The sequence below is a fragment of the Urocitellus parryii genome, chromosome 3 (assembly GCF_045843805.1).
Source record: "Urocitellus parryii isolate mUroPar1 chromosome 3, mUroPar1.hap1, whole genome shotgun sequence".
Lineage (NCBI taxonomy): Eukaryota > Metazoa > Chordata > Mammalia > Rodentia > Sciuridae > Urocitellus > Urocitellus parryii.
The window spans coordinates 216,377,472-216,390,281 of NC_135533.1; the positions used below are offsets into that span (position 1 = coordinate 216,377,472).

General features: G+C 50.4%; 1 protein-coding gene across 2 annotated transcripts; it reads left to right on the plus strand.

Annotated features, from left to right (window-relative positions):
* Positions 1-1,931: 1,931 nt before the first annotated feature.
* On the plus strand, positions 1,932-12,274 carry Slc25a41 (solute carrier family 25 member 41). 2 transcript variants are annotated; one of them, XM_026404409.1, is made up of 7 exons: positions 1,932-1,946; positions 4,499-4,657; positions 5,117-5,269; positions 5,442-5,549; positions 10,685-10,852; positions 11,614-11,761; positions 12,102-12,274. In XM_026404409.1, the coding sequence occupies exons 1-7, from the start codon at positions 1,932-1,934 to the stop codon at positions 12,272-12,274; spliced, it is 924 nt and encodes a 307-aa protein (XP_026260194.1). The 2 variants fall into 2 exon arrangements, with proteins under 2 accessions (XP_026260194.1, XP_026260193.1); XM_026404408.1 differs by lacking the exon at positions 1,932-1,946 and adding an exon at positions 3,924-4,269 and having other exon boundaries at positions 4,502-4,657.
* Positions 12,275-12,810: the final 536 nt, after the last annotated feature.

The following is a 12,810-nucleotide window of genomic DNA, read 5'->3' on the forward strand; positions in this document are numbered from 1 at the left end:
GAGAGAGAGAGAGAGAGAGAGAGAGAGAGAATTTTTTTAATATTTTTATTTTTTAGTTCTCGGCGGACACAACATCTTTGTTGGTATGTGGTGCTGAGGATCGAACCCGGGCCGCATGCATGCCAGGCGAGCGTGCTACCACTTGAGCCACATCCCCAGCCCAGGCCGCACTTCTTAAAGGTTCTGCCACTTCCCAACAGAGCCACCCCGGGGACCAAGCTTTCACCACATGGACTTTGTGAGACACTTAAGATTCAGATCATAGCCAGGCCCAGTGGTGCACACCCAAAATCCCAGCAGCTCAGGAGGCTGAGGCAGGAGGATCACAAGTAGAAGGTCAGGCTCAGCAAATGAGTAAGGCTGTCAGCAACTTAGCAAGACCCTGCCTCAAAATAAAGAAAGAAAGAAAATGGGCTGGGATGTGGCTCGGTGGTTAAGCACTTCTGGGTTCAATCCCCAGGACCAAGAAAAAAAAATCCATATCATAGCAGATGGACTCACTTTCTCTTTCTAAAACTCAGTTTCCTTTGACATCATTTCAGGGAAAAGAACATACACTTATTGAGCAAGTACCACGTGCCTCATGCTATACTGAGTAAGGCCTTTCATGTGTTATTCATGTTAATCAAACACTTACTATGTGCTAGATTCAGTTCTAAATATGGGATTATAGAAGTGGATGACAAAACAGACAAAAGTCTCTGTTCTGGCAGAATGAGATTGACCAAGTTATGCTGCATACATCCATGAATGCACCACAGTGAGCTCCGCCTTTATGGACATCTACAAAGCACCAATAACAAATGATAAACCAATAGAGGAAGACCAATAGAGTTAAAGAAGGGAACTGGGGAGAGAGGAAGGGAGGGAAAGGGGAAGGACTGGGGATTGCAATGGAGCAAATTATATTCCATGTTTGTACAATGATGTCAAAATGAACCCCAATATGATGCATAACTAAAATGCACTAATAAAAACATTCTTGCCGGGCGCAGTGGCGCATGCCTATAATCCTAGCAGCTCGGAGGCTGAGACAAGGAGGATTGCTAGCTCAAAGCCAGCCTCAGCAATGGGGAGGCGCTAAGCAACTCAGAGAGACCCTGTCTCTAAATAAAATACAGAATAGGGCTGGGATGTGGCTCAGTGGCCGAGTGCCCCTGAGTTCAATCCCCGGTACAGAGAAAAAAAATTCTTTTTTTTTTTTTTTTTTTAAAGAGAGAGGAGAGGGAGAGAGAGAGAGAGAGAGAGAGAGAATTTATTTATTTATTTATTTTAGTTCTCAGCGGACACAACATCTTTGTTGGTATGTGGTGCTGAGGATCGAACCCGGGCTGCACGCATGCCAGGCGAGCGCGCTACCGCTTGAGCCACATCCCCAGCTCAGAGAAAAAAAATTCTTAAAATATTTGTCCTCACAGATCCTACACTCCAGTGAGGAGAGACCAAGAGCACAGGAGGATTAGCTATGGAGTGGCAGGAAGCAGAGGCAGAAAGGAGAAACATAAAAGAGGGAAAGGGAATAATAAATGCTGCAGAGTTTAAAGTTTCATCAGGTCGACCCAGGGGCCTCCTAAGAAGGTGACTTGTGAGTGAAGGTTAAAGGTGGGAAGGGAGAGTGCCATGGGATGTCCAAGGAAGGACATTCTAGGCAGCGAGCACAGCCCGTGCAAAGGCCCTAGGGCAGGGCATGTTGGTGGCACAGAGAGGCACCTGTGTGGCTGGAGCAGAGGCAGCAAGAAAGAAAAGAAGAAGGGGGAGGCAGGGAGAGGACGGGGCTCCAGGGAGGACCTGGGCTTGGACCTAGAGGGAGGGGAGCCAGGCAGGGCTGTGGCAGAGGAGCAGGCCCCTGACTCAGGTGCTCACAGGTGTCCTTTGCTGCAATGTGGAGGACGGGTCATGGCAGGGTGATGGCAGGGGCTGGGACCAGAGCCATGGGGATTGCACTAGTCCAGAGGAGCAAGTGGTGGGGTGGTAGGAAGCAGGAGACTCTGGATATGTTCCAAACATTAACCAAGAGAATCTGATGGGAGTGTGGACTTGGAAGAGAGAAAGAACTCAAGGGGGGCTGGGGCTGAGGCTCAGTGGCAGAGCGCTTGCCTCGCACACGTGAGGCCCTGGGTTCGATCCTCAGCACCACATGAAAATAAATGAAATAAAGATATTGCATCCGTCTATAACTAAAAAATATTTTTAAAAAAGAAAAAGAAAAAAAAAACTCACTTGAGGACAGTCGAATTTTTGACCTGAACAACTCAGAGGATGGAGGTATCCTCAACTAAGACTCTCATTAGATTCTACTGACAAAGCTACACAGTAGGGTTTACTATTTATCATTCTCTCCAATTTCCAGAGGAGGAAACTAATGCCCAGAGAAGGACAGTGTAAACATACCTCAAGATTACACAGTAAGCCAGGGATGGTGGCGCACACCTGTCATCCCAGCAGCTCAGGAGGCTGAGGCAGGAAGATAGTGGGTTCAAAGCCAGCCTCAGCAACAGTGAGGTGCTAAGCAACTGAGGCAACTGAGACCCTGTTTCTGAATAAAATACAAAATAGGGCTGGGGATATGACTCAGTGGTCAAGTACCCAAATCTAATCCCCAGTACCAAAAAAAAAAAAAAAAAAGATTATACAGCAAGAAGCCAGGCATGATGGTGCGCATCCGAGTTGCCCCATAGCAACTCGGGAGGCTGAGGTTGGAGAACCACAAGTTCAAGGCCAGCCTGGAAAACACAGAAAGACTCTGTCTCAAAATTAAAAAGGGCTGGTGGTGCAGTTCAGTGGCAGAGCGTTTGTCTACATGCGTGAAGTGCTGGGTTCTACGCCCAACATTACAAAGGAAAAAAAAGATCACACAGCAAGAAGCAATCAAGATGGGAGTCAAAGCCAGGTCCCTCTGACCCCAAACCTATCCTTGTCTTATTTTGGGGACCAACCATGTACTTCTCTACTCTAGGTCCCCAGACCTTCCTGTGGTCCCTCTGTTCCCTCTCCTATTGCCATGGCAACAACAACAAAAAGAAAAAACAGCAGGAGTTCTTCAGGGCTGTGTATAAGTGACCACAGACCTGTTGGGTGGCTGGAAACAAGACAAATGCATGGCTTTGAAGGTCGGAATTCAGCAATCAGCTATGGATCTTGCTGGACAGGAATCGAGGCATTGGCAGGATTTGTCCCTTCTGGAGGCCCTAAGGGTGAATCTGTGTCCCACCTTCTCCAGCTCCTAGAGGTGCCTGCATTCTTGGCTTGTGGCTCCTCCCTCCATCTCTGAAGCCAGCATGGCTGGTCCAGCTGTTCATACATCTCATCCTCGTGATGCTGCCTCTCCTACCTGCCCGTCCACACTTCAGATTCATGAGGTTACACCTGGCCCACCCCATTGATCTAGAATGACCTTCCCATCCCCCATCATCTGCTTAGCAACTTCAATACCATCCGCAAACATAATTCCCCCTTGCCAGGTAACATCTGTCTTGTTGGCTCAGGCTGCTATAATGAAATTCCACAGACTCGGTGGCTTAACCAACAGGCATTTATTCCTCACGGTTCTGGAGGCTGGAGTCCAAGATCAGGCTGGTTCAGTTCCTGGTGAGGGCTCTCTCCTCCTGGCTTGCAGAGGGCTGCCTTGGTGCTATGTCCTCGTGGTGAAGAGAGGGACAAAGCTCTAGTCTCGCCTTGTTTTCCTATAAGGGCATTAACCCACCTTAGAGGCCACCCCCTCATGATCCCATCTGATGTCATTACTACCAAAAGCCCTGCCTCCAGCTTCCATCCCACAGGAAGTTAGGGCTTCAACCTCAGATGTCATCAGGACACCATTCAGTCCAAACAGTTCTGTATTCCCAGGTTTCAGGGATTAAGAGGTGGGCATTTTGGGGAAAGGAAGGATCATCATTCTGCCTACCACACCCCGTGAGGTCACAAGGGCCTCTGTGACCTCATCATCCCTAGGACCCAAATTTACAAGACATTCCCATAGCCACTCCCACACGACAGCTGGTTAGACTCCCCCAGGGATGTGAGCCCCAGGCGTCCTAACCTCCAGCTGCCATGGGAGTTGATCCTGAAGAAACCGAGAAGCCCTGCTCTAGGGTCCAGACCCTGTTTAGGAGGGTCAAGACCCTACTTGCTGAAGCGCCACCCCCACCCCCGCCCCCGCCCCCACTCCCACCCCCACCCCCCTCCTGGAACCCAGGCTGTGCACACGTCTATGGCTACGTATTTGGGCATGTGCTTGAAAACAACCTGGAACATCTCCCGTCACAGCCGGTGAGTTTGGAAACCACAGGGGTCCCGTGTCTCCAACCCGGACCACAAGGACAGGGAGACAGTTACGCTGCCCATGCCCCATGTGGGGGCCACACAGACCTAGAATGAGCCACATTGAAATGGGCGGGGGGCATCAGGGAGGGATCTTACCCAGGAGGATTTCCCAGAGACGTGCCCGGGGAAGGAGCTCCAGCATCGCTGCGCATGGGCAAGGGCTGGGTCTGCCCAGCAGGTGCTGGACACGGGGGAGCAGCTGATGGTCCCTGTGGAGGTGCTGGAAGTGGGCGGCGAGGGGGCCTTGTGGAAGTTCCTGCTGTCGGGGGCCATGGCTGGGGCAGTGTCTCGCACAGGCACAGCCCCTCTGGACCGCGCCAAGGTATACATGCAGGTACGTGAGCCACTGGGCACAGGACGTGGGGGGGGGGTGGCAATGGTACTGCAGGAGGTAGGGCTAGGAGTGGGGCTGGAACGGGGCTCTCACGGGGTGCTGCTGGGCCTGGTCTGGGAAGTGACACAGCTGGTGTGGATGGGACACAGAGCTATGTTGGGGACCAGGGAGGGGAGCCAGATGGCACAGGGTCAACCCTGAGCCAGGGTCAGCTCAGAGATCAGGGAGCTGGGGACAGGTTCTTCAGATGGGTTTGAAAAGTGAATAAGAATGGAGAAAAGATGGAGATGAGGGAAGAGACAGGAAGGTGGGTCAGCCCTGGGGTCTGGGTAGGGGTAGGACTGGCTGGGGACGGAACCGGAGAAGCCAGAGGCACGTGGGCATGAAGAGGGTGGGGTGGCCTCCCAATAGAGCTCTGCAGAGCTCCCCACAGGGTCCTCCTGGGTCCTCCCTCCCCAGGTCTACTCCTCCAAGGCTAACTTCATGAACCTGCTGGGGGGGCTGCGGAGCATGGTCCAGGAGGGCGGGGTCCGGTCCCTGTGGCGTGGCAACGGCATCAACGTCCTCAAGATCGCCCCTGAGTACGCCATCAAGTTCTCTGTCTTTGAGCAGGTGGGGAATGGTCGGCTTTCCCCAGTTTGGGTCCAAGCCCCTCCTACCCCACTCCCAAAAGCCCCGAACTCACCCAAGACAGCATTCCACCCTCCAGGCTCCAGGCGGCTCCCTGGATGGCTTCAGTAGGAGGTGGCTGGCTCCGCTCTCACGTGCCTCTCTCCCATCCCAGTGTAAGAATTACTTCTGTGGAGTACATGGGTCCCCACCCTTTCAGGAACGGCTCCTCGCTGGCTCCCTGGCTGTGGCCATCTCTCAGACACTCATCAACCCTATGGAGGTAAGAGGGTGTCTGTGCCGGGGAGGAGGCCAAGGCAGAGCCGCACTGCAGCCTCCCCTCGGCCTCCTCCCTGTTCCTCTCCTTTTACTTTTCCTTCCTTCTCCCCCTCCTCCTTCCTTTGCCTCCTTTTCCTCTTTCCTCCTCCTCCTTCCAATCTTCCTCCTTCCTTCTTCTTCCTCCTCCTTTTTTCTTTCTTTCTTTTTTTTTTTTTTTTTTTTTTTGGTACTGGGGATGGACTCCAGGGACACTTTCCCACTGAGCCCCATCCCCTGCCCTTTTTGTTTGGTCCAGGGATCCAACCCAGAGGTGCTTTACCACTGGCCACATCCACAGGCCTTCTTCATTCTGATTTTGAGACAAGGTCTTGCTGAGTTGCACAAGCTGGCCTTGAACTTGCGATCCTCTCATTCACCTCCTGGGTTACAGGTGTGGCCACTGCACCGGGCTCTCCTTTTTATATATATATATAAATAAATATATATATATGTATATATATTTATTTTTTAGTTGTGGTTGGACACAATACGTTTTTATTTATTTATTTATTTTTACGTGATGCTGAGAATCAAACCCCGGGCCTCTCGCGTGCTAGGCGAGCGCTCTACCTCTGAGCCCAGCCCTGCCCTGTCCCCTTTCCTCTTGATGTGAGTCATGCATCAGTTCCCAGTCACCTCAACACCTGTCACTGGATGGTGTGTTCTTTTTCTTTAAGTTGTAGATAGACTACAATACCCTAATTTATTTCCTTATTTATGTGGTGCTGAGCATTGAACCCACGCCTCACACACGCTAGGAAAGCTCTCTACCACTGAGCCCCAGCCCCAGCCGTGGACGGTGCATTCTGTATCCCCAAAGAGCCAAGATGCCACTTTGTCATTTACTAAATTCCCATATGAACTTGGGGTCATTTCTGTCTTTCTCTTCTTGTTGCTCTGCTGTCTGTTCATATACTATTGTCTTTTTTTTTTTAAGTAAACAAGACTATTTTTAGAGAAGTTTTAGGTTTTCAAAAAAATGGAGGAGAAAGTACGGAGAGTCCACATCCACCATCCTGTCCCTGGGCAGTTTCCTCTGGTTTAACATCTTGCACAGTGGTAATTGTTACAATCAATGAGCCCATGCTGATACATTATTGTAACAAAGCCCATCCTTCACCTTAAGGGCCTTCTGTGCTTTAGAGTTTTAAGGAGTTTGACAAATGCACAATGATGTGTCCACTGCCCTAAAAAGAGCTCTGCTTTCTACCAATGTCCCCCTCTCTCCTCCTGAATTCCTGGCCACAGTCATCTTTTGACCCCAACATAGCTGTGCCTTTGGTGTTTTGTTTTGGAGATCTGACGGCATGTTTCACCGGCTCCCTTCTCTGCTCTTCCTCAGTACCCAGGCTTTCCTCCCATGCTGATGTTCCCATACAAACTCTGGAGTCTGTCTGGGTAAATAAAACCCTGTGGCATTTGTTTCTTCGTGGGATGATGCTTGATTTACACATAAGCTCAGAGAGTGAGCCTACCGATTTGGGTGATGTGGAGTCTACCAACTTGCCTTAGTCTGTCTTCCGTTGCTATGACAGAATACCTGAGCTAGGACAATTTGTAAAGAATAGGGATTTATTTTGGCTCATGGTGCTGGAGGCTAGAAGTCCAAGGACTTGCAGCTACGACCAGTGAGTACCTCCTGAGGCACTGAAACATGGCAAAAAAGCAGCAGGGCCAGTGGGCAAAACACAAGGGTCATAGAACAAGTCACTTTTTTTATGGTGGTGGTATGGGGATTGACCCCAGGGGGCTCTACCACTATTTTTTTTTTTTAATATTTATTTTTTAGTTTTCGGCGGACACAACATCTTTGTTGGTATGTGGTGCTGAGGATCGAACCCGGGCCGCATGCATAGCAGGCGAGCACGCTACCGCTTGAGCCACATCCCCAGCCCCTCTACCACTATTTTTTGAGACAGGGTCTTTCTAAGTTACTAAGGCTGGCCTGGAACTTGCCATCCTCCTGACTCAGCCTCCTCCCGAGTCACTGCACTCAGCTAACAATTTGGTCCCCAGAGGACGCCACTAACTCTTCTTAACAGCCACCTACCTCGAAGCACTCCCACCACTCTCAATATGATTCCCTTGGCAGCTTTTCTCTTTAAATTTCAACCTGAGTTTCAGGGGGTCAAACCACATTGAAACCTTAGCAGTAGCCAACAACATTCCACTCCTTCACCTCGCTCCACACGCTTTTCAGGGCATCCTAAAGTTTTCTTCCTATATTCTTGCCCTAAGTCTGTCTCCTGTAGCCTAAGAATATTAGTGTCCTATTGCTTTGTAACAAATTGCTACAAACAGCATTTAAAATGACAACAATGATTTCTTATCTGTTTCTGTGGGTTGTGTCTGGGCCTTTGCTTAAGGTCTCATCAGGTAGAAATCAAGGTGTCAACTGGGCCACAAGGAAAACTCATCTGAGCTCAGGTCTTTTTCTAAGCTTCCTGCTTGTTAGCAAGATTTCTTTCTTTCTTTTTCAGTACTGGGGACAGAACGTAGGAGCAGTCCACCACTGAGCTACATCCCTACAACTTTTTTTCCCCTAAACAAGGTCTTAAGTTGCCCAAGCCAGTTCTGGACTTGTGATTCTTCTGCCTCAGGCTTCCGAATAGCTGGGATTATAGGTGTGTGCCACTGTGCCAGGCAGGATTCAGTTTACTACATTAGCCTGTTTTCTGTTGCTACAACAAAATACCTGAGGCTTAGGTGATAGATAAAGAGAAGAGGTTTATTGAGCTCACAGTATTGGAGGTTCAAGAGCATCGTGCTGGCATCATCTTGGTGCTGGTGAGGGCTCCTATGTCATGACTGGTAAGGGCTTTCTGTTGCTTTAATAATAAAATACCCGAGATAATTAATTTAAAAAGAGAAAAGTTGCACAGCACTTGGCTAGCACAGGTGAGGCCCTGAGTTCCATCTGGGCACCACAGAAAGACGGATGGAGAGCTGTTTGGGTTTGGTTCACAGTTCAGTGGTTCCGCCTATGGTCAGGCAGGCCCACGGCCTTCAGGCCTCCTGTGAGAGCCCATGGCAATGAAGGGAGCTCAGGGCAGAAGAGCGGCCAGGGCCCACCAACCCTCGGGCACCTCGCAGCTGCCTAAGGGCCCCCACTAGGCCCCACCTCCTGAAAGTTCCCTAACTGCCCGGGAGCACTGCCCTGGGGCCAAGCTTGTCATACATGGACCTTCGGGGACACTCAGCAAAACAGCCCCCTTGGCTGAGTCACATGGCTCAGGGCATGGTGAGAGACAGGAGCCAGAGGGCAGGCAGGCCCAACCTCCTCTTGGGGGAACTGATCCATCCCTCCCCAGCCCGTATCCTCAGTCATCCAGCTGCCTGCCCCTGGGCTCCAGGGCTTGCAGGTCCCACCACCTGTCAACTAAGCTCCCAATACACAAACCACATCCAAACCAAAGCACCCTGGCCACAAGACCAAGGTCCCCAGAGGCCTGTCCCTGTCAGATGGTCCTCTCCACACAACGGCAGGTTGGCTGCTTTACAACCAAGAGAAGGGCCTGGGGGTGGGGCTCAGTGGCAGAGCACTCGCCTAGCACAGTGGGAATCCGTGGGTTCAATTCCCAGAAAGGCAAAGCGATCGGAAAAACCAATCTTCGGTTTCTTGGACAACAGATACTCACTGAAAGCACTCATCTGATTAGGTGAGGATCACTCCAGAAAATTTCTTTTGATGAGGTGCTTCAATTATATAACAAAATCCCTTCACGTTTGCCTTATACTGTAACCTAGTCAGAAGAGCAAAACCCGGTCACAGTCAGGAGGGCAGTGTCGTACAGGGCATGCGCACTGTGGCGGGAATCGGGAGTGCCTTCGTAGGTTTTCATCAGTAAAATAAGACACCTGAGGCCCTGTGACTTAATAAGGAAAAGAGGTTTATTCAGCTCACTGTTTTGGACGTCCAAAGCTTCCAATAGGGTGATAGCCTTCTTGCTAGCAGCCTTGGACCTTGAGAGCCTGCCTAGAGGTTCTGGCAGGAAGCACAGCTACTTGAAGGGGCTAGGGCTAGGGCACTGGTCCTCCTCAGGGAAGGTCCTCCTCAACCCAGCGCACAGCTTTAGGAGGGACACACATGGAGAAGAGAGAAAGCAAGGGTGCACCCACCTCGATAGGCGGGTCAGCAGATCAGCCCTGGCAATCAGAGGGGTGGCAGGTGTCACAGCCAGATCGCTTCACATGCCTGGCAGTGTTTGTGCCCAGGGCATCATACAGTGCAAGCCAGGGAGCACGTGTGTGTGTGTGTGTGTGTGTGTGTGTGTGTGTTCTGGTCTCTCTCCCTCCTTTTTTTAATGGTACCAGGGATGAACCCAGGGGCACTTGGCACTTAACCCTGAGCCGCACCCCTTTTTTTACAGCACTTTTTAACATTTTATTTAGAGACAGGGTCTCACTAAATTGCTTAGCTGCTGAGGCTGGCTTTAAACTTGTGATCACCTGCCTCAGCCTTCTGAGCCACTGGGATTACAAGTGTGTGCCAGTGTTACTTCTTATGAAGCCACCAAAATTCATTCATGGGCCCCATGCTGGTGACCTCACCTATTCCTAACCATCTCCCACACAGGTCCCACCTCTAAACATCATGGTTGGAGTCAAGGTTCCCACCCTCTTAAGACCTCATGATAGAGATTAAATATCGAGACACTGACGCCCCTGGAAGCCCTTGAACCATACCCAACCATCCTAGGGACCACCTCACAACATTCCCTGCCACACCAGCTGTCAATCTTTTGCAGGATTGTAGCGTCAGGTACTTTAACAGTGCAGTGTTTTGTAAAGATTCCAACTTCTAGCTTCTACAAATCGGTGAATCTGGCCCTCTGGGGCCTGCGGGCCTAGTGCAGCAGTAGCTGGCACAGGCCTCACGTGGGTCTTGTCACCTTCCTTGCCCTCTTCGTGCGTTACCACATGAGCTTCTGAGCCCAACATTCAGGAGCAGGCGCAGCAGGGAACGTGACAGATCTGGTTCTAATCTGCTCATTGCACTCCTAGCCTCAGACCCTCATTGTAAGGTGGGGACCATGGCTACTACTGAGGTCTACGAGGAGAATCAAGTCCCATGAGCGGCCTTCCTCCCCCCCTCCCCAGGTGTTGAAGACAAGGCTGACTCTACGCCGCACGGGTCAGTACAAAGGGCTGCTAGACTGCGCCAGGCAGATCTTGGAGCGGGACGGCACCCGTGCTCTTTACCGTGGCTACCTGCCCAACATGCTCGGCATCATCCCCTATGCCTGCACCGACCTGGCTGTCTATGAGGTGTGGTACCACAGAGGAGGAAGTGGGGCGGCCTGAGCCCAGGCCCATCATGAGCTCACTCCTTGCCCCTTGCTCTCTTCATTAGTATTTTTAAATGACACATAATTATGCAAATTTACAGGGTCTGGTATGATATTCCAACATATGTATACAATGTGCAATGATCAGATAAGCTATCATTGCTTTGTGTTGGAAACATTAAACATATTGACTTTTTTTTTTTTTGGTACTAGGGATTGAACCCCAAGGGTGTTTATTTAACCACTCATCCACACCACCAGCCCTTTTTATTTATTTTTTAACTTTGAGACAGGTTCTCACTAGGTTCCTCATGAGCAACTGGGATAACAGACATGCACCACCATGCCCAGTTCTAATTGCTATTTTGAACAGAAATTATTCTTCCTGTCCAGCTGCATCCCTATTTCCTATTAATTGTCTTATCTCCATTCTCCTCTCCTTTCCCACTTCCCAGCCTCTGGTAACCACTATTATACTATCTGTATCAGATCTACTATTTTAGCTTCCATATGTGAGAACATATGCTATTTGTCTTTCTACATTTGGCTTACTTAACATGATGTCCTCTAGTTCCATCCATCTTGCCGCAAAGGTCAGGACTTCATTTTTTTTATGGCTGCATAATATTCTATTGTGTATATATACGTATATGTACATTTTCATTCACCTATAAGTGGACACCTTGCTTGATTCCCTATCTTGGCACTTATGAATAGTGCTCTAGCCCTCTTATTTTGCAGATGCTCCGGTGCTTATGGCTGAAGTCAGGAAGGGACATGGAGGACCCCAGTGGCTTGGTCAGTTTGTCATCTGTAACGCTGTCCACAACCTGTGGCCAGATGGCCAGTTATCCTCTGACTTTGGTGCGCACCCGGATGCAGGCACAAGGTCAGCCTGGCCCTAGTGACCACCACAAATGCTCCTTCCCTGACTTACCCCAGTTCTCTGAATTTTCTTACCATCCCAAACTCTCCATATTTGATCCTGGCCATCATTGCTGACTCCTGAACCAACCAAGACTTCTTTCTCATACTCACCCTCAAATCCAATCCCAGTCCTCAAATTAACCCTTTAAAAATCACTAAAACATCCGTCTCCTAAATGACCCCTCCTAAATAACTCCACCCAAATGTGACCCAGACTCCCAAACTGGTCCCCAAAACAAATTTCCCCCACAAAAGACCTCCCAAGTCAGACCCATCTCTGTGCTTGCCTTTGTCCCCCACAGACACCGTGGAAGGTTCGAATCCCACCATGCGTGGCGTCTTTCGGCGGATCTTGGCCCAGCAGGGCTGGCCGGGGCTGTACCGAGGCATGACCCCCACGCTGCTGAAGGTGTTGCCAGCGGGTGGCATCAGCTATGTGGTATACGAGGCCATGAAGAAAACCCTGAGTGTATAGGTCGGCAGCTAGATGACAGACAAGGAGGGCAGGAAAGACACTGGAAGACTTGGTGTCCCTGGGTCCCAAGGGCAGTCCAGGCTAAGGCCCTGGGGCTGTTTTGGGTTGCAAAAGCCAGCTGGGGGCTTGGGTCGGTAGACTGTCAGGACTGCCTCCCCAGGGTACAGTCTGAGACCTGAGTTTGGACTCCAGTCTGGCTTCTGCTGGCTTGTCCTGGCTCCAGGGCTAAAGGGTGCTGTGCAGACAACCAGGAATAAAGAGAGAATTTCTGCTGGACGTGTCTGATAATACCTGGGATCTTTGGGTCCAGGGTTATAGATAGCAACAGGCTCAGATCCCTTATAGGAAGGGAGTAGGGACGGTGGAATTTGGGGCTGGGAAACTCTTGGTCCTAGAAGGGAATAACGTCAGGGAAAGAAATTGATCCCTTCAGTACTGGAAGAGGGTGGGGACTCCAGGTCCCTGGGTCGAGAAAGAAGCGGGTGCAGGGAATCCCTGGGTTCCCTCATCTCTCAGGCCACTTTACTCGCGGAAGC